The 20525-nt window shown below is 35.1% G+C and overlaps 1 protein-coding gene across 5 annotated transcripts in view; it reads right to left on the bottom strand.

The window, feature by feature from the left end:
* LOC129758243 (protein qui-1) overlaps window positions 1-20525 on the bottom strand; it is a 457546-nt gene that overhangs the window by 194064 nt on the left and 242957 nt on the right. For all 5 annotated transcript variants that reach the window (XR_008739925.1, XM_055755711.1, XM_055755712.1 and 2 more), the window contains 2 exons: window positions 2074-2227; window positions 1422-1581 (listed from right to left, as the gene is read on the bottom strand). Coding sequence is in view for 4 of the 5 variants with exons in the window: in XM_055755711.1 (XP_055611686.1) it covers window positions 1422-1581; window positions 2074-2227 (314 nt within the window). In the remaining variant the exon portion in view is untranslated. The remainder of the gene's footprint in view (window positions 1-1421; window positions 1582-2073; window positions 2228-20525) is intronic.

The raw sequence follows: 20525 nt of genomic DNA, 5'->3' as shown, positions 1-20525 counted from the left end.
ATTCTACCCGCTCATTCTTACCATCATTCATTTCTTTTAACTTTTTACCCATCTTAAAAAAAAACATTATCTTAAGACGTTCCTATTAAAAGGACAGCACTTTAACCAATAAAGTAACTTATTATTCAATTGCATTTAATCCATTGCACAATGGGAAAAAATTATATAAACCGCGAAGAAACTCAATATCTTCCCTCCTACATGAACCAAATCTATGAAAATAAACTTTCCTTTTACGGAGAATCGATAGGACATTCAGACGCCGCACGAACTTATTGATTTGATTGATTATGGCTGATTTTACCCTCAATTCCCCTATACTTTTTACTGAACTTTGAAAAAAGTAAGTTTGGATTTAAAAATTTTGGACCGAATGAGACCTATCTTGTGTGATTTTTCCAAGAAATCGATTGAAGGCTGTTTAAGCCACCGCACGCATCGGAAAATGGAGTTATGACTTAAGCTTGTTTGGGCTGGAAAATTTTGGAGCAAATGCAACCAATGCAGTGTGCTTTTTTAGAAATCGAATGGAGGCTGTTGGAGCCACCGAAACTGGAGCTATGGCTGTTTTTACCCGACATTTTTAATTAATTCAGGAGGATTCGAACGAAGGCTATTTTAACCATCGCACACATCGAAAAATTTAGCTATTCCTGTTTTACCCTCAATTCCCCTACAGTTTTCAAATATTTCAGAAAAATGCAACCTTGGTGTACGAGAAAAAAAATCTATGTTTAAAAAAAATATTTTTTGTTTCGATTATAGTTGTTTGAACATCTTTATGTCATTCGTGACTTATATCAATGATGCAGTTGGCGGACAGTCGTTGGAAAACTTATCCGGTACAACTGTGATCGATGTTAACTTTAGGCTCGAACTCGCGGACAACTGACTTGCTAACTGAGCTTTATCACAAACCCGAAAAAAATTGACTTCCTGTGATTATACCCAAAAAATCTGTGATAGCTGTGATTGAAATAGCCTAAATTTCTCTGAAAATTTATAAAAAAAATTGAGTTTTATTGCAATGCTGGGGTGATGGTTTTAACAATTATTTCAATAGTTGCGTAACCACTAGTTGCGTAAATTAATTTTCACCAATTTTTCGGTAGGAGTTTTTACACACTTCAACCATTTTATTCTAAATTATTAACATGTTGAGCCTGAATCGTAGTTTTTTTTAAGGATAATTATTGTTAAAACTGTTCCACAATGCACTGAAATATGTCAAATTATACGAAAAGTAAATTTCTTACATATTTGTCAATTTGGTGTTGTTAAATAATGATCGGCTTTGGTTTTATGCCGATTTATTTAAGAAAAAAAAATGTCAACACGTCCAAAACTTCATTTTGTTTTTATTCGGTTGCACTTTTTCAACGTCATTTTTCAACTTATCTTAGTTTCAAAAAATAACTCACCTGCACAGTCTTTTTGCGTCCCTTGCCTCCGTTCGGATCCTTGGCCAGGCTCTGATCAATGGCATTTTGCAGTTTCTCCAGCAACCGAGCTTTGAGCTTGTTCAGATAAGACTCGTGACTGTCCAGGTCCGGATCGATGCCGTTCTCTGCCCAAGGGACGCTGAAGTTTTTTTACCCGGAAAGTCGAGAAGCAGCAGAAGAACAAAAGACCGATAATGAAGATGGAAGATGAGAATTTATTAGCTCCAGGTATAGAGAGCGCCACAGAGCATTTCGAAATGTAATCGCAGGTTTACCTAAATTTAGTCATAAACCTGCGGCCACATCGGAACTTCCGTCCGCCGTTGAGGAAAGATGGGTACAGAATCGATGAAGCGTATGCAATGAACGTAATTAAGGGCCCGTAAAAGTAATCGATTGATGGCATAAGGTAAAAAGGAGTTCAGAAAAGCGTGAAGTCATTTTCGACAGCAAAACAAATAGCTTTTTCTGTAGACCGCAGGGAGTAAATCGTCTGGCAATTGATTAATTTATTCTTAAACTATTTTTAAAACAGTTTCAAATATTTAAAGAAAAAATGACTATGTAAGTAGTTTAACTTTTGCAACGCGAGCTTAAAACATCGCCCATTACGCGTTTAGGCTGAACATACCTGAGTGAAATTCGCCTCTCTTCCGGTAGCTTCTCCGTCAAGGTCGCTATCATTGGGCCAGCCGGGCGGCTCACGTCAGCACCTTCGTTGGGCCCATGTCCGGGATCTGCTTCCCATTGGCGGAAGACTGCCATCACGTTTTCGTCGGAGCAAGCTGTCGGAACCAGGAAGGGAAGCGAGAAGAGATAGAACAAACATGATAAGCAAGAGCGATAAACGAACTTTCGGGGGTTGGTGATGATGGACATATTTTCCGGGGCTCATTACTCGGGTGAAAGGTGTGAAACAGTTTCTGTCGGGGCTGATGGTATCATGTTTTAATGGGTTTGTATTGACGAGTGTTTATTATTCTGGGCAGTTAGAGGAGACGTCTTCACTACCGGTAAAATCGTGAGTTTTGATTTTGAAATCTACGAAATCGTTAATGTTGTTTCTTCTATAAAATCGGATGCTATTGGTCTTGTCAACATTCCTTTAAAATGTATGCGCTCAATTCTTCCTCAAATATTCCCCGTACTTTTCCACATATTCAATACAATAATCTTAGCATCCACGTTTCTTTTCCAGTGGTTAAATAACGAAATAACAAATTTTCGACTAATCAGTATTTTAAAAAGTATTTGAATACCTACTTAATAAAATTCCAAATTACTAAAAATGTTATTAATAATGATTTCCTTTCCATTACTTTATCATGATTTTGATGTGATATGAACTGTCCAATGTCAACAACCAATGTCCAATTCAACACTGTAAGATTCAGATGTTTGCTGATGATCAACGCCGAATTAAAGGGGAGGGGGGAAGTTTGGGGCCCCCGGCACAGGGGGAGGGGCACTCAAAAAAAAAAAAATTGGTATTACTTTAAAGTTTAAACATGTTATACTGATTTAAGTTCTAAAAATCAGGGAAAGGAAATTAAACGCTATTGAAACACAAAATGCCGCAGCTAAGGGAGTCCCCGTGAAATAATATCATCAATAGTTTAACTCTAATGCATGTTAGAGAAGGCCTCTACAGGGGTTTCCCGCATTTATGCGGGTGGAATAAATCAGGACAATTTTTTATCAAAACCGGAGAAATAATTGCCATTTAATTTCGATTTTTCTACGAAAAATCCGGACGCATCCAGTGATTAAAAAAAACAAATCAAGAAAAAATTAAGAAAAACACCTTTTTGTTAAATGTTACTAAATTGATCGGCCTTATCGATGAAAAGTGATGTCTTTTTAGGAACGACATCTTAAGATTATTGACATATTGGCCCTTATTCTGCGCCGCGCATGAGGTGACGATAGTCGAGTCACCCAAGTCACTCTATTCCAATAGTCGGTTTAGGTGAGGAACGTCACTTCGGATGAACTTTTTGAGTTCTTACCCTATTCTGATAGTCACCGTGGGTGAGAATCGTCGCATTCGGGTGACGATTTTAGGTGACAATTGTCGGTACCTTTTCAGGTGGCGACGAGAGAGAAATTGAATGGAAAATTGATACAAAATGGAATAATTAGGCTCTAAACGTTTAATTACATTAAAGTATGATAGTTTTAGAATCAATCAAAACAAAAATCACTTCAATTTTTGATTTTTTCAATCATTTGTGCAGCAAAAAAAAAATGTTTACTAGACGTTGAAAATAAATTCAAACATATAGAATTGAAAGAGGTTGTAATTTCATTTTATACAACTTCATTTACATGCATCGAAATTTGAAAAAAACACATTTTTTGCACTTCACTAAATCTTATCCGATTCCCGTCGCGGGGGGGGGATTTCACTTTCACCCGGTAATGTTGTTTTCGAACAAAATAAGCTTTGAAGTCCTGTACTGAACCGTTGTTTATCCACGTCGAGGTGTCGTATCCCATGTGTTGATCCGTATGCTAAGGACCAGTTTATTGAGGCAGCAGCCGTCGATTTCCGCTTTTCTGGTGGATGTTTTTTTTTTTCAAGCCGCTCCAGGAACCAAACATATATGACCAAATTCTGTCCGATTCGCTTTATTCGCAGCTCCAAAAGTGATTCCAGCTGCTCGCTTAAACCTTGCAACCCGATAGTGACCGTTTGCGTACCGAAATTTGTACATTTTGATTTAAAATTTAATTTTAACATTTGGAATCACGAACGAAATAAATACAAACCGGACAAATTTGACACTTGAGTTCATTCGGTCGCTCACCAGAAATGAACATCTGTCACTTTACCCATATCGACTCCGGGAATAAGGTGACAAATCTCACGGTGACTCGAAGTGAGGTGACAATCGTCACGTCACGCGCGGCGCAGAATAAGGGCCATTAGCTCTTCATAAATCGTCTTCTCTTATATATAAAAAATGGAGGGGTTTTTAAGTAACACCATCATATATAAACGGACTGAAGTGAAATTTGGAGTTCGAGGGTTCTTCGGGTCAGAGATGGTTTATATAATAGTTTCGAGAATCTTACTTTTTACGGAAAGGGGGCTCTCGTACAAAATCATTTTGAAATGGGACACAATTCGAACAAATTTATGGCCATTTTCTTGAAAATTTATTCACGAGCACGAAGAATTTAAAGACGTGTAGATGAAGTAAAACGTTTTCCAACGATTTTCTAGGTAAAAGGTAAAATGAAGTTTACCGGGGCAACTAGTTAACCCTTCGTCTCATAAAGTAACAAATTTGCAACAATTAATTAAAGCTGTTGTAAATTATGCAGAAATGCAAATAGTCAACTTTTTTCTTCATGGCAATGATGTTTCTAACTTCAAAATACGATTCAATTAAAAAAAATTACTTTCCGAGTATATATGTACAAACTAGACCAACTTCAATCTCAAAAATATGAAATGTTAAAAAAGGCTTATTTTTCAGAATTTTGACTTAGTCTAATTCGCACCGAGGAAAAAAAAATTGACTGGAAAAAATATTTACAGTGAGAGAAATAAGAATAGCACCACTCTTTGTTTTGCTTGTTAAAATATGAATGATTGAAAATTTCGAAAATTTTCTTCCACAGTTTGTTCTGAATTGCTTAACGAATAAATCAAGCATAAGTTTACTTTTTTTGGACGTAGTCATTGGCGTTGAGGACCAAAAATGTGAAAAAAGGGGTGCGAAATAAGAATAGCACCACGTGAGTTTTTCAACAAAAACAAGATTATTTTTAAAAATTTACTGTGTAAAAGTGAATAATAATGCTTCTTCGAATTATTTGAATAGATAACTGCATTTGAGGGAATTTTTTCCAGAATTCCAAAGGTTTTCAAAGGTTTTGAAAGGGGGTTTTAAGAGATGCCCCTCTAGGGCATCTCTGGGGAATTTGATGTTTGAGCAGTAATTCTTTACCAAAATACTTACTTTCTTCATTAAAATGACGTGAAATGATGAAACAAACATTCGGGATTAATTTTGAATCAGAAAAAAATAGGTTGGAAATAACAAACTTTGATTTTGTTCAGTAAACCATACTTTTTCCAGTTTCAAGTCGTAGATGGCGGTACTATCTTGCAGTTAAAATCAAATTTAGTCTCAATATTGATTTTCCAGGTTTATTTAGGCCCATATTCATCATTTTGAGGTATTTTCCTATCACAGTTTTGTGAAAATTCACACTGCAGAAAGCTTTTCCGGATTTGCAAAAGAATCATCAGCATAAAAATGTACAACCGCCAAAAATCCTGGTCATCTCAACTTCCGATTCAATTGCAAATCATACCAATAATACTGCTAGCCGTCTTGTCCATCATGCTCCATCGCCAAGTATAACTTTATTCTGATAATCAGTCCAAAAAACTCACTTTTAGTGACTTTGATGCAATTCTATTTTTTTTTTTTGGATTAAGTGACCTTAGAATTTCCAAAGCGTTCACACGGTACATGTATATATTTCTTGACCAGAATCATCCAGCACTCCCTAATTTATCACGAATATTCGAAAATGGGCAAAAAATTTCATTAAATTGCAAGAAAGTGCTGCCATCTATGACTTAAAACTAACGAAATAGTGTTTGAATATTAAAAAACATTTTTTTTAACTCCAACCTGCTTTTTGGATTCAAACTCAGCCTCAAATCTATGTTTCATCATTTTGTATCATACTTATGAATGTTAGTGAAGAAATCAAGCAATATGATAAAGTTTTATAGCTCAAATATCAAATTATATAACGCTAGTCTAATAAATTTCTGCATCCATGTTTTACGTTCATAGGAGTCCAGTACTGGCTTTAAAAATATAAAACATGTCACATTAGACTGAGTCGATTTGGGGTCATTTTGGAACTTCTCAAACCCTGGGGTCTAAAAAGCTTCGTCTTGGTTCAAAACTCATTCATGATTTTTTGCGAAATTTTTAAGTTACCTTTACATGAGTAAATTTGAATTTTTAGGTTTGTGTGGGAAAATTGAATACTTTGTACTGAAAATTCAATATAATTTTTGTTCCGTCTGTGGAACCGAGCCAGCTGATGGTTTTTGTGCCAATTTATAAAATTCCTAAAGAAAATTTTCCGCTGAACAACTTTGTCGAAGATCGCAACTTCGTATCTTATTAGGTAAAAAAGTTATTAGCTGTTTAACAGGGGTATATCTTTTCGCACTGATAAACAATAAATTCAATTGATATCCCTTTACTCATGTAAACGTAACTTAAAATTTTTGCGAAAAATCATGGATGCGTTTTGGACCAAGACGGAGCTTTTTAGACCCCAGGGTTTGAGAAATTCCAAAATGAACCCAAATCGACTCAGTCTTATGTCACATTCTCCTGAACAGAAAAAATAATCGAAATATATTGAAAAAAGTGATCAATCCCAAGCAACCAAAAGTCACATATTTACTTGAATGAAGGCATGGGAAGTTGCATATTGGTTGACAAAGAGAATCAACTGCCCAATTCCCTTTAGTGAACTTTATGTACTCAATATCGAACTTGAAAGTTGCAAAAATGATTAATATGTACGTTGTATGTTTTGTCCTTGTTTTGCCCAATTTCCATGAGTGAACTATATGTACTCAATAATGAAACGAATGAACAAACCTTATTGTAAACAAGTTGAAAAAATTAAAAAAAAAAATACCTAGTGATGAGGAGGTTTTGCGCCCACTGGAGAAGGAGCACTGAAAAAGTTCCACTCCCACGGGCTTTTCCCTGCTCATAAATTTAAAAAAAACTTGAAAGTTGCAAAAGTACCCGTACGTTGAACGGGACTTAAGTCACATAAAAGGCACAAAAGTGCTCAAACGGGATTTGGTAAGCCACAAAAAGTGCATTGAGGTGCTTTCAAAATCAAACCACCATTTCGAGTTTATGTATCTGTTAGAATAACATCTAGGCGTGGTTTAGTGGTAACAGGGTTGCAAGCGATTTTTCGTTTTGAAATTCCAAAGTTTTTCCCGGTTTTCCCCCGGTTTATTCCCGGTTGAAAATGATGATTTTCTCGGTATTTACTATCTGTAAACCGGTATGAAATCATGACAAATACTTCAACGTATTTCACTACGTTGCCTTTTTGCATCAAATTGACAGGTTATCTTAAATTTTTAGACAAATCCAACGTAATTGAAAAAATAGTCATTGATTTGCTCCACAATTTGAACAATTTGTCTTGAAGAAGTTCAGCTGACTCGATCTTAAAATTTGCACTGTTTTGAGCCACTATGAATATTCCCGTTTATCTTAAAATTTTACAGAGTTGTAGAAAAACAAATGTACAGTTTATATAGAAATAAGTAGAAAATACATCGAAGTATAATATTAAATCATCTTGTCAACTTGAATGGGAATTTGCCTTACAAAACTTAAAATCATCAGATGGCAGGGAAAATTAGTTATATTCTTACTGCAGTTATATTTTTATACAAATCCAAAGACAGGTTATAGAAAAAAATTACTTTCTTCATACAAAACAATAAATAAATTCAGTAGTGCCCTAGTCATTTGAACTTAAGATCCGTGAAAATATTGAGCCCTGTGAATAACACAGGGCTAAACTAGAGACCTCAGATTTCGACAGGATTTTTACTATAAAACATATATTCCAGCTCAGGAAACTTTAAGTAAAACTTTAACGTTGGAAGAATAAAAAAATCAAAACATTTTTGCAATATCGACTTCGCTCCTCAGGCAAATTTAAACGAAAAACAGAACAACAAAAACAACAACATTGCAAAAATATCTTTTTATGGCAGAAAAAAGATATTTCTTCATATTCATTTCAGAAAAATGTTACTCTGCTTCTATAACCGTGTGAAAATTCCGGTAATCACGGTAATAAGATTGAGAGCCACTGACAATCATCAATAGCCTGCTCATCAACGCAATGACTGCTCGAATGTGGAACCACTTGAACATTAAGCCATTCCAAAACTTCGCCACCCACTGTCATCAAAGCAAATGTCATTGAGACTTCCGAAAAAAGACGAAGAGAAGCAAGAAGTGCGATTGATCGGTTGCGAGAACGTCGTCGGATATTGAATTTTATTTAACCGAAGTGCCGAAGAGCCGAACCGGTGTGAGGATAGTGATAAAATCATCCGCTGAATATTGCGTTGGACGACGAGAAGGCAAAGTTGAGAGCTCAACCTAGTTGCACGCGGAGTGGTTGGCTGAACTTAATCAGCTCAAGGAGCGAACAGGTCCTAACCGCTCATCACCAAAACTCTTCAAGGGATATTACCAGCGAAGTAATTTCATTGCATGCAGTTGCACGTAGCGTAACAGCACGTTATCACAACAGATGCTAGTAGTGGATCCCAAAAAGAAAACCCTACGCTAAAGCGGTGTATATCATCATAGAGCGGCGTGACGTCGTTACTCGTCGAAGCACGAGCATCACACAACAACAAAGCCCTCCCGAAGAGGGCTTTTATTTAGGTTCCGATTTCACGACAGAGCTATTCCATCACCACCACTGTTAGTCCCGAGGTTCCACGCACACTCGTTGGAGAATCGGATCGGTCGTCGGAGATCTAATACCCCTTTGATGCGTGAGAGAAACACCCGATCGGAACCTAACGTGCGTACTCGAGCGAGAAAAGCTTTCGGATTCATTCACGGGGAAGCGAGGATCAAACAGCGTAGTCCAACAGGAGCTGGATTGGTGAGAGTGGAGGATTTTGGTCGGAGGAAGGTTTGTGCATGTAAACAAACCGAAGGTTCACGTGTTTGAAGCCGAAACGAGAGGCATTGTGTAAGTGCTAGTGCTATTTTGAAAACAGCTGACTTCGGGGATTTCCCAAGCCAGGATTGCATGCAGACCAAAACCACAGCTGGAAATGAGGTACCAGAACACTGCATGAAGGAATGAGAACTGCATGAGCTGATTTTGGAGGATTCCCGGGGCCCCGTCGAGGAGCGTAACAAGGAGCGAAAAGGCATGTTGTAGCATTAAGGAAAACTTAGAACTTAAGATAAATTGCGATAGACAATTAAGCATATTAGCATTCGATTATCGTGCATGAGTGCCAGTGTCAAATTATGAGCATAAAATTTAAATTTTAAGAGCTATTGTGAGCATTTCAATTGCACCATTATACAAAGGCTGCAACTTCGATTTAAATTAAAAGTACAGATGGTACTAATGATTTGTAATTGCCTAAATTTTCATTAAATGGTCGTTGACTTCAAATAACGTCTTGAATTTAATTCAGTGTTGAGAGGAACCGTTACACTTCCAAAAGTCTAACGCTGCCAAAATATTTGGTTTCTGCATAAAATAATTTGATGAGACGTGTTTATCGAAAACTGAACCGTAAACTAAAGGTTTAACTAGAAAACATTTAAAGATTTAGGTAACATATTAAGGATCGCGAAAAAATCAACGCCTAGAAACACGGAAATTCGACAGTATATATCTATTTTAGGAAGCCGATGGACCAATTTATACAAACATTGTGTCATCAAGTCACAAACGTTTTGTGTTTAGCTTTGTCGATTATAGTTTAATTATTAAGTTTAGAACATTTGAAATATACTTGTTAGTGTAGCACACTTGCTGAGAGCAAAAAAAAAAAGATTCTCGTATTTGGTCCGCAATGAGTTAAGAAAACTATTTAAACTTTGTTTGTTACTATTGAACGAAAATAAGTGTTACCTCATGTAAATGTGTATCGAGATTGCCGAAAACTGCCTGAAACTCCGTGAAAAAATTACTAACAAGACAATTTTCCCGGTGATGTGCCGAAATTCCCGGTTTTTTCCCGGTTTCCCGGTGATGAGATGAAATTCCAAAGTTTTTCCCGGTTTTCCCAGTTTTCCCGGTTTTCCCGGTTCGCTAGCAACCCTGGTGGTAGCATGAATGACAATTCTGATACGATATATGTAGGAAATGTAGGAAAGAAGCAATTGAGCAATTTGTCGAGTTGGGAATCGTGCGCGTGGCATCATGGCGGCACCATGTACAGAACATTGTAAATAAGCAAGAGAAGGTGATATGAACCGATGCGAAGGGTGCAGTTTAGATAGAGAGAGATTTTTGCTCATTTTACGATTTTTTGGAAGCTGAATTAAAAAGCCGCTGGAAGCTGAATAGAAGATCATTAGGACTTGTTTTGGAACTTGAAAGCATCAATAAGAACTTAAATTTTGAGCTGCATAGAACGTACTTCATATCAATGATGGATCTGAGTAAGCGTTTTTGTACCTGTTTTATGGGACTTTCGGTTACTTGAGAATCTTACCCCGGATCTGAAATAAGAATTTTCAATATGATTTTCAATCTATTTCCTTTTTTAATCTCTCTGAAAGTGTCAATCTTAACTACCACCTATCTTTGAGGAATAAAAATTTAAGCAGAAGATATTTCATATGAATAAAATTATTGAAATTTGTGTGCTCTGTTTGGGGGTTATCTTTCACCGTTAAAAAATGAACATTTAAGTTCCATATGTTTACTGTTGAGCAAAAGAGACTATTGAAGCTCCCTTCATACTAATCTATTATGAATGATAAGTACATGCAAATACTGTTGCAAGCAAAACTTTATTTGTGGGATACTACAGTTGGAAAGATAAAGGTTTGAAAAGATTGAAGTTAACCCATGGAAACTGGTTCATCAACAATTGATTTTGAATTTAAAAAAAAAATCTGAATAAATCTGTATTGATGTTGAAAAATCTGTAACCTTTTCTTATCTGTATTGACGTTGAAAAATCTGTATAATACAGAAAAAAACTGTATATATGACACCAAGATTGTGATTTTAAATAAGGATTCGCTTGTGAACAGTCAAGCGGCATAGTCCCTTTTTTTCGTTTGCTCCGTGCGCGTCTTGAAAAATCGTCGCGAATAAATGTGTGTCGATGTGGAAGGCATTCAGGAAGTGTGATTTGCGGTGATGCATTACTGCGAATCTAGCGGATGAGAAGTTGGAAACAGCAAAACCTGGTGTTATCTTGAAAATTGTTGTGAAAAAATTGTGAAATATTTCTGTCTCTACGGGTTTCATTTGGGATACTAATGGTGATATTCAGGGTTATGGGCAAGTGTTATCAATAGAAATAATGAGAATAGTGTTGATATGTCCGAAAAGCTGTTCAAAAAAGTTGGGTTGTAACGAAAATTCCAAAGTGTTTCGTGTGATTATTTTCAACATTTGCTTAGTGAAATGATTTTGACAAATGGCGGCGAAATGATTATATGTAGAAATTCTTCGATCTAATGTCTCAACGAATACCCAAGTGGTTTTCGGTGTGGCTGTTGTACACGCATGTGTGGGTGGAATAGCATAAAGTTCGGCGAGAATCCGCTAGTCAATGCTGGAAAGAGGAGAGTGTGGAGAAAGAGATTGCCCCATACACCGTAACGGTTTGGTTGTGTCTGTGTCTCCCTGACCCACGGAGCGAGAAGGATGAGAGAAAAAGGCGAATTGCAGAAGCGATTTAATTTGGTGAGATCATTCCGTGTTGTTTAATATATATTGATGAGTTTTACAGCTGGTATGGGTAAACATGATAGTACATGGCCGTATGGTAAAATAAATTGTGTCTGTTTGCGTCAATTTTACCAACGCATCACTTTGATTAGTTCAGTTCAACTAGTTACCACCAGGCGATAGTCTAAGTTCACCTGGAGACTCTCTGCTTATTAATTGATTAAAGATGCGCGGTAGAGGTAAAACTTAAAAAAAAACTACGCCAAATTTTCTGAATTAATGACAAATATTCGTTGTTTATTTTAACAGAAAATAGAGAACAAAATGTTTTTCTTAAAATATTTATATTTACTGATCTTGTCTCTAACTGTAAAGCTAACTGTTTGGCAGGGGAAAAAATTCCATTTTTATTCGCATAACAGGTAAATGATCATTCAACACTTGTTTAAAATCTAATATCCGATCATTTCAGCCTTGAGTTATGTAAGCGACGCACCATTCGAATCTCAACATTAAACATTTTTAGAAGGAATGCATCTGGAAGCCCTTGAAGAAATTCGAAGGCCACACACTTAGAAAAATCAACGTAGATTTACATGAAACTACATGGGTAGAAATCACTTCCATCTGTACCGTTGAGCCGTCAACACGTACGCCGGAGCATCGTATCGTTGCTGTGTACCTGCAGGAACATTTTTACATTATTTATTTTTTCCTTACCTGTTTTTCAATAAGCACTTTTCAGTGCTAAAATTATTTCTATTTTCTTTTATTCATATTTTTCTCTTTTCTTTCCAGCATGGGGAAGTCTTCGGCCGGCTCAAGGGCCGGAAGAAAACGGATTGCTGAACCTAATCCAGGGCCATCTGCCAAAAAAGTTGAAATTTCCAATTCATTCGATGTCCTTCATAACATCGGTGATGAGGAAATATTCATATTTAATTCTGATAAGAGTACTAAGAAACCTTCTTCTTCTTATACTCTTAAAAACGAAAAGATTCCACCAATAACGGTCACGATTCCTGACTTCAATGCCTTTCGAAAAGAAATCGTCACTTCCGTCAAGGATGTGAAGATTTCTTTTCAGATCGGTCGAAGGGGAACTGCTCGTATATTGGCGGAATCTTTTAATGATTTTCAAAAGGTTTTAAATTATTTGAATAATAAAAAACACCAATTTTTTACGTACGACACTAGAAGTGATCGTCCATTTAAAGTTGTACTTCGTGGTCTCACTGGCGATCAGACACCGGATGAGATCACAGCTGAATTAAATTCTTTGTTAGGTTTTTCTCCAATTCAAGTAATTCAAATGAGGAAAAGAACCAACACGAATAATACCAGTAGTGTTGGTTTTGCTCCTGAACTTTATTTGATCCATTTTAAAAAGGATCAGGTTAATAATTTGCAAATTCTTGAAAAGGCTCGTCTTATGTTTCATTGTCGAGTCAAATTCGAACCTTTTCGTAAATCTTCTACCAATTTTTTACAAAATATAACGCAATGTCGTCGTTGTCAAGCTTTTTGTCATGGCACTAAAAATTGTAGAATGAATGCCAGATGCATGTTTTGCGGCTCATTCGATCATGAAAAATCTAAATGCCTTTTTGGTGGTGATAAGCCAAAAACAGAATTTTTTAAGTGTGCGAATTGCGCAGGTAATCATTCCTCGAATTCTCTTGACTGTCCCGTTAGGGCAAAAATTGTTGCTTCTAGGAAAAATCCCAAAGTTTCCAGAAAACTTTTTTCTCCTCCTTCCTCTTTTTCGTCTTCACACGTCAGACCGGCAAACAACCTGCCTGTTCGCGGTCAGCCTCGGCCTACATTGGAATCACGGCTGGGTAATACCCGAAGTGATTTTAATGTTACCTGGGCTGATTCTGCGCCACAGACTCGTTGTTTATCGTTCTCAGAGGTGGTTGAAAATGGGTTGCCTTCTTCAGGTTTAACTAATAAAAATGGGAAAAAACCAAGTCTCAACGTTCATGCGAAGGCTTGGGAAAATCCCCGAAATTCAAATACTTTTTCTTCTCCTTCCTTTTCTGATCCTAAAAATTTTGTTGATTTGGGTGAGATTACTGAGGAAAAATTAAAATTTTTGCATCAAAATTTAATGGAAATGATGCAACTTATGTTGAAAGCAAATTCAATGTTTGAAGCTTTCCAAACTTCTTTTAATTATGCTAACAAAATTATTATGACTTTGCGATTCCCTCATGGATCCAAATAGATGTTTAAATATTATGAATTGGAACGCTAGATCTTTGCTGGCTAACCAAGATGAATTCTTTTTATTTTTGAAAACTCAAAACATACATATTGCTGCCATCACTGAAACTTTTTTAAAGCCAGACAATAACTTGAAAAGCAATGCTTTCTTTAAAATTTTGCGAAATGATCGACTTGATCGACAAGGTGGGGGTGTAGCTATTGTCATCAATAGTCGTCTCAAATTTAGACTTCTTCCTTCTTTCAATACAAAAGTCTTAGAAACAATTGGAATTGAATTAGAAACTTCTATGGGGAAAATTATAATTATTGCCGCATATTTGCCTTTGCAATGTAGCGGTGAACAGAAAAATTTTTTGAAGGGAGATTTACAAAAACTCACCAGAAACAAATCTAAATTTTTTATTATTGGTGACTTTAATGCAAAACACCGATCCTGGAATAATATTTCATCAAATTCAAATGGGAATATTTTATTTAATGACTGCTCTGCAGGTTATTACACTGTTGAATATCCTAATGGGCATACTTGTTTCTCTTCGATTAGAAATCCTTCCACAATTGATTTGGTTCTAACGGATTTAGGCGAGCATTGTAGTCAATTAGTTACTCATGCGGACCTCGATTCAGACCACCTTCCAGTAACTTTTTCTTTATCCCAAAGTCCCATTGAAAACGCTTTAAAATCAACTTTTAACTTTCAAAAAGCTGACTGGGAGCGATATAGGAATTTTATTGAACGTAATTTGAATGTAAACGTTCCACTGAATTCAATTGAAGATATTGATTTGGCTGTAGAAAATTTGACAACTGCAATTGTCAATGCTAAAGCCGCTTCAATACCCAAAGTTAAACATAAATTTAATCAACCTTTAATTGATGATGATCTTCAGTTTTTGATACGACTGAAAAACATTCGTCGACGCCAATATCAACGTACTAGGGATCCTTATTTGAAATTTATTTATTGCGACCTTCAAAAAGAGATCAAACGTCGTTTAAATTTCATTCGTAATGAAAATTTTGCCAAAGCAGTAGAGGACATAAAACCCTACTCAAAGCCATTTTGGAAATTAACTAAAATTCTGAAAAAGCCCCAGAAGCCAATTCCTACTTTGAAAGACGGGGATAAACTTCTTTTAACGAATGCAGAAAAAGCTCAAAAATTGGCCCAACAATTTGAGTCTGCTCATGATTTTAATTTAAACGTTGTAAGTCCAATTGATGCTCAAATTTCCCTTGAATTTGATGATATTCTTTCTAAACAAAATGTATTTGAAATTTCTTGTGAGACAAATATTGATGAACTTAAATTGATTTGCAAAAAATTTAAAAATATGAAAGCCCCAGGGGAAGATGGGATTTTCTATATTCTTATTAAAAAGTTGCCTGAAAGCACTTTAAATTTTTTAGTTAAAATCTTCAATAAATGTTTTCACTTGGCTTATTTTCCCAATAAATGGAAAAATGCCAAAGTAACTCCAATTTTAAAACCTGGAAAAAGTGCTTCAGAGCCTTCAAGTTATCGACCAATTAGTTTGCTTCCATCTTTAAGTAAACTATTTGAGAGAGTTATTTTGAATAGAATGATGATTCACATTAATCAGAATTCTATTTTCCCTGATGAACAATTTGGTTTTCGGCATGGACATTCTACTACACATCAACTTTTGAGTGTAACTAATATGATTAACGCTAGCAAATCTGAGGGTTATTCAACTGGTGTTGCTCTTCTTGATATTGAAAAAGCTTTTGACAGTGTTTGGCACAAAGGTTTAGTAGCTAAACTAGCTCGATTTGATTTCCCTGTATATCTCACCAAAATTATACAAAATTATTTGACTAACCGAACCTTACAAGTAAGCTATCAAAATTCATGCTCTGAAAGGACACCCATTAGAGCTGGTGTCCCTCAGGGTAGTATACTTGGGCCAATCTTATACAATATTTTTACTTCTGATCTTCCTGATGTCCCAGAAGGAAAAGGTAGAAGATTATTTGCTGACGATACTTTGCTTTCAGCCAAAGGTCGAAATTTACGGGTGGTACGCAGTAGATTGCAACAAAATTTAAATTCCTTTTTGAATTACTTGAAAATGTGGAAAATTTCTCCTAACGCTTCCAAAACTCAACTTATTTTATTTCCCCATAAGCCAAGAGCTCAATTTTTGAAACCTAATGAAAATCATTCCATAACTTTTAATGGGGTTTCATTAGAATGGTCTGATCACGTGAAGTACTTGGGACTTACACTTGATCGGAATCTTACTTTTAAAAATCACATTGAAGATATTCAATCTAAGTGTAATAAATATACTAAATCTCTTTATTCTCTCATCAACAGGAAATCCCGGCTGTGCCTGAAGAATAAGATGCTTATTTATAAGCAAGTTTTCCGACCAGCGATAATGTATGCAGTTCCGATTTGGTCTAGCTGCTGCGCGACGAGGAAGAAAGCCATCCAGAGGATTCAGAACAAAGTTCTGAAAATGATTTTGCGGCTTCCACCTTGGCACAGCACCGAAGATCTTCATCGGATTGCGGGCATTGAATCGATCGAAGAGATGGCCAACAAAATCATCTCCAACTTCAGAGGCAAATCGCTGCAGTCTTCCATCGCAGAGATTCGTTCTCTTTATAACTAGTTTAATTTTAGGATAGTGTTTAGTTTTAAGTTTAAAATATTTTTGCCATTACAGGATGTTCTCCTACATTAAATTCTTAATTGCGCTAAGCAAATTTAATTCTTACAAATAAATTTTTAATATCTAGTTAACTATAGGGCTCTGAACAGTTCATTATTGAGCTGAACACCTAATTTAATGAAAAAATGTAATATAAATGTAATGATGAATTGATACAAATAAAGACATATTAAAAAAAAAAAAAAAAAAATACATGGGTAGAAAGGAATCGGCCATTTGCATGCGATAATACTAGTTGTTTCATGTAAATTTTCGTCAGCATTCAATGCTGTTATTGAATGTAGATTTACATGATCTATTTCATCCTATAAATCTTATTAGACAGGGGATGGTTACTGAATCAAAACAAAAAACACTTTTTGTGCAGAGAAAACATTTTATTGCACTTAAAATACACTTACACTTGGAATTGAAAAAAAAAAACACTTGGTTCAAACACTCCCGAACACTGTTTAGTTTTGGCTGATTCCTCCGACGAAAACAACGGCTGGTGCGAAATGACAGCAGAAAATATGCTGTTGCACAATTGGAGTTCCAATGGTTAAATTTCCAGGCATCTAATTCCTCAGCTTTGGTTTCCTGCAAATGACATAAAGCAGTGTTAATATGCTATAAGTCACACTTATTTTCAAAATTGTTTAAATAAATAAATAAAACTGACAAACTGACGCTGGCGCTGGATTTGGCATGCATTTACATGTAATTTCCCTTGAAAAGGTCAAGATGCTATACTCTTTTTCAATATTCTTCCAGCGCTGGTGTTAAAATGTAAAATCACTTGTAATGTAAGGTTACATTTTTTTATCTGTGCAAGCCACACAGAGATAGGCAGGACCTTGCTACCGATGGGGGAACCATACATACATACAATAATGAAATTTTCCGTTCTCAGTGGTTGGTTTGTTCGTACAATGACGAGAATTAAAATTTGTTTACTTTCGAGATTTTGTAGGACATCCAGTTTATTGATGATACTTCTGATTCAGTTTATTGATGATACTATTATTCACATTTTGTTATAAATATAATATCATTTGCACAATACTTTAATACTGATCACCAAACAAGAGAACTATCTTTAAAATTCATTTTGGCTAATTTTCTTATCTGTAAAATAAGTATAAACTTTTCAAAGTGTCAGGTCTCTGATATCATAGCTCTACCTAATATTAATCATTTTTCATTCCTCTACAAACTTGTCATTTCACAGCCGCATCACATTCATAGCTCTTCCACCCTCAGAATATTGATAAGTTATAATAATATACCCTCTATTCGTAGTATTTTAGACGTTTTACATTTAAAAAATTGTTGGTAACTGCCATCATCTAAACACAGAATTAGAATACAATTTTTGACATCATCTCATGTCATCAATTTCTTCGATTTCATATTCGTTTCAGGCATAACAAAAATGAATAACCAATGACGACATACGGTTCAACTATTTCATAACATACATGATATTTATTCCAGAGCTCAAATAAAAGGTTGTTGTTGAATTACTTTACATTTCAGAACTCGGCCGCTTGGATTAATACTTGATTGATATTTGAATATTTAATTATTCAAACAGTTATTTTTTTCAGAAATAATTATATGTATCCTTTCATCTAAATGGCGTTAAATTAAATTGTGAATTATTGTATTTAATTATATTCGATTATATTAATTAATATTACATTGCCTATATTTTTTAAATTTTTTTTTCATTAGTTTTTTTTTTCATCCCATGCAAACAAACATGCTCGAGATAAAATTCGAAAATCGCGAGGCATATTATTACATCGTTTAAGGCTGGAACAAATATCAAATTTTTCTTTTGTCACCCTCCATTTCATTTATAAGTTTTGTGCGACGATTAAGTATGCAATTTTGTCGAATACAAGCTTCCGTGCAATTTATTCCAATTTATTTGTTTTTCGCATTTTTTTTATTGTCCTCCCCGCCCCCTCGCGATGTTCCAACTCCGAGGAACAAAAGAAGGATCTGACACTTGTTCCGGCCTAATTAGTTCAATGAAAATGTACTGGGTGAAAATAATTAAAAATGAATAACTCTCTTGAATTGCAGGAAATATTTAAATATTAGGGAGTATTATATTAATAATTTGTCTGTTTTCCATAAAATGTCATACCAGCAGAATATCCAGTAGAAGGTACTGAAATGTATTGATCCTTTTATTATATTAATCAAATGTTTCAGAATCAATATTTTCATGCATTTCACTGTTGTTATCATTTGTAATTTCTGTTAAACATTTATTTAACATTTCAGCATTTCTTCAAACTTTACTGAAACTAATCTTATTTATTTTCAGCCGTGAGAAAGCAGTATAGCATTTGGAGAAAACTATCCTACAATATCTGTTTCTCTTCCACTTGAAGGAACATTTTTATATTAATTTTTAAATAATTCCTATTGAATTTTTATGGTTTTTCTACATTCACAGGTTTGCAAAATAATACATTCCTAATTGATGATTTCAATTATTTTATATTAAATTATATTTTTTTATCTATGTTTTATTATATTACTTTTTATTATATTTTATTAAATTATACTGTATTATATTTATTATATTATTTCATTTAAAGACATTGTACTGATTTCATATTTAAACAACAAGGGCAGGGGCATCTGGGTATCCTCGTTTTACAAAAAGAGCGGGTTACCGTGTATGCTAGTACCGTATTGAATACTAGACGTTCCCCAATTTATGTCAAGGGTATTTGGCATGGTTGAGAAAAATAAAGTATTTGATTACTTTTTGTAAAATAAGGACGCACTCTTTTTTCGGAAGCCTTGGCGGCGGGATTATAATTTGCATGCTATCTTGATTAGTCAACAACATGGTTATAGCTCCTCGAGACTTTTCCCCTTTTCACCCTGGATACCGTTAGTGCCTCTGCTTGCGATTCCATCCCATTAGAAGTCTCATTGGGGGGTTATTATTGTGTTGCGTGGTAGCCAAGATGGACGTGTGGATTATTTTTTTTGCCACAACCGCGGCGCTGCCGTAAACCCAAGGTGGATACAATACATACATACATACATACATACCAAGATTGTGATTTTAAATAAATCTGAATTATGAGTTTGAATTGTACTTTTGAACACTCATAACTGTATTTACATGCAATTTGAATTGAATTCATCTGTTTTATTTGTTAAAGTTTGGATTTTACGTCTGAAATCTTGAAGCTTCTTCCCCATTATCATAAGGGGAATATTCTGCATTCGATGAAGCGATCGACGATGAAATGAAAAACTGTTTAATATCCAACTTTAAATTTTTCTAAACCCGATAATTTAAGTTGAGTTTTGAAGATACTGAATAAATTACAAATTAAATTTTGCATTCAACAGCTCTTATCTCATTTCCGATTAGTTGATTACCTCTTCCGCAATTTTTGCACGTGTTTAACAACTTTTTTTATTTGAAGATACCAGAAATTGCCTTCTACGCTGACATAATATTTTTATGAAGGTAATATACTGAACTCAATTCCAGTTTCTTGGTAAGTGTAAAATATTATGTATTCTCTGGGATGGCACCTGAAAAAAATCGATTTATAGCTCTCCCCGATGGCTTACTCCGACCCTGCTGATGATGTTCAGATATATGAATTCTGTATTATTAACATAGGCTATAGAAAAAAAG

The sequence above is a fragment of the Uranotaenia lowii genome, chromosome 3 (genome assembly GCF_029784155.1).
Source record: "Uranotaenia lowii strain MFRU-FL chromosome 3, ASM2978415v1, whole genome shotgun sequence".
NCBI classification, from domain to species: domain Eukaryota; kingdom Metazoa; phylum Arthropoda; class Insecta; order Diptera; family Culicidae; genus Uranotaenia; species Uranotaenia lowii.
Note: the sequence above shows the minus strand (reverse complement) of the source record. Positions and strands in the feature narration are given on the sequence as shown.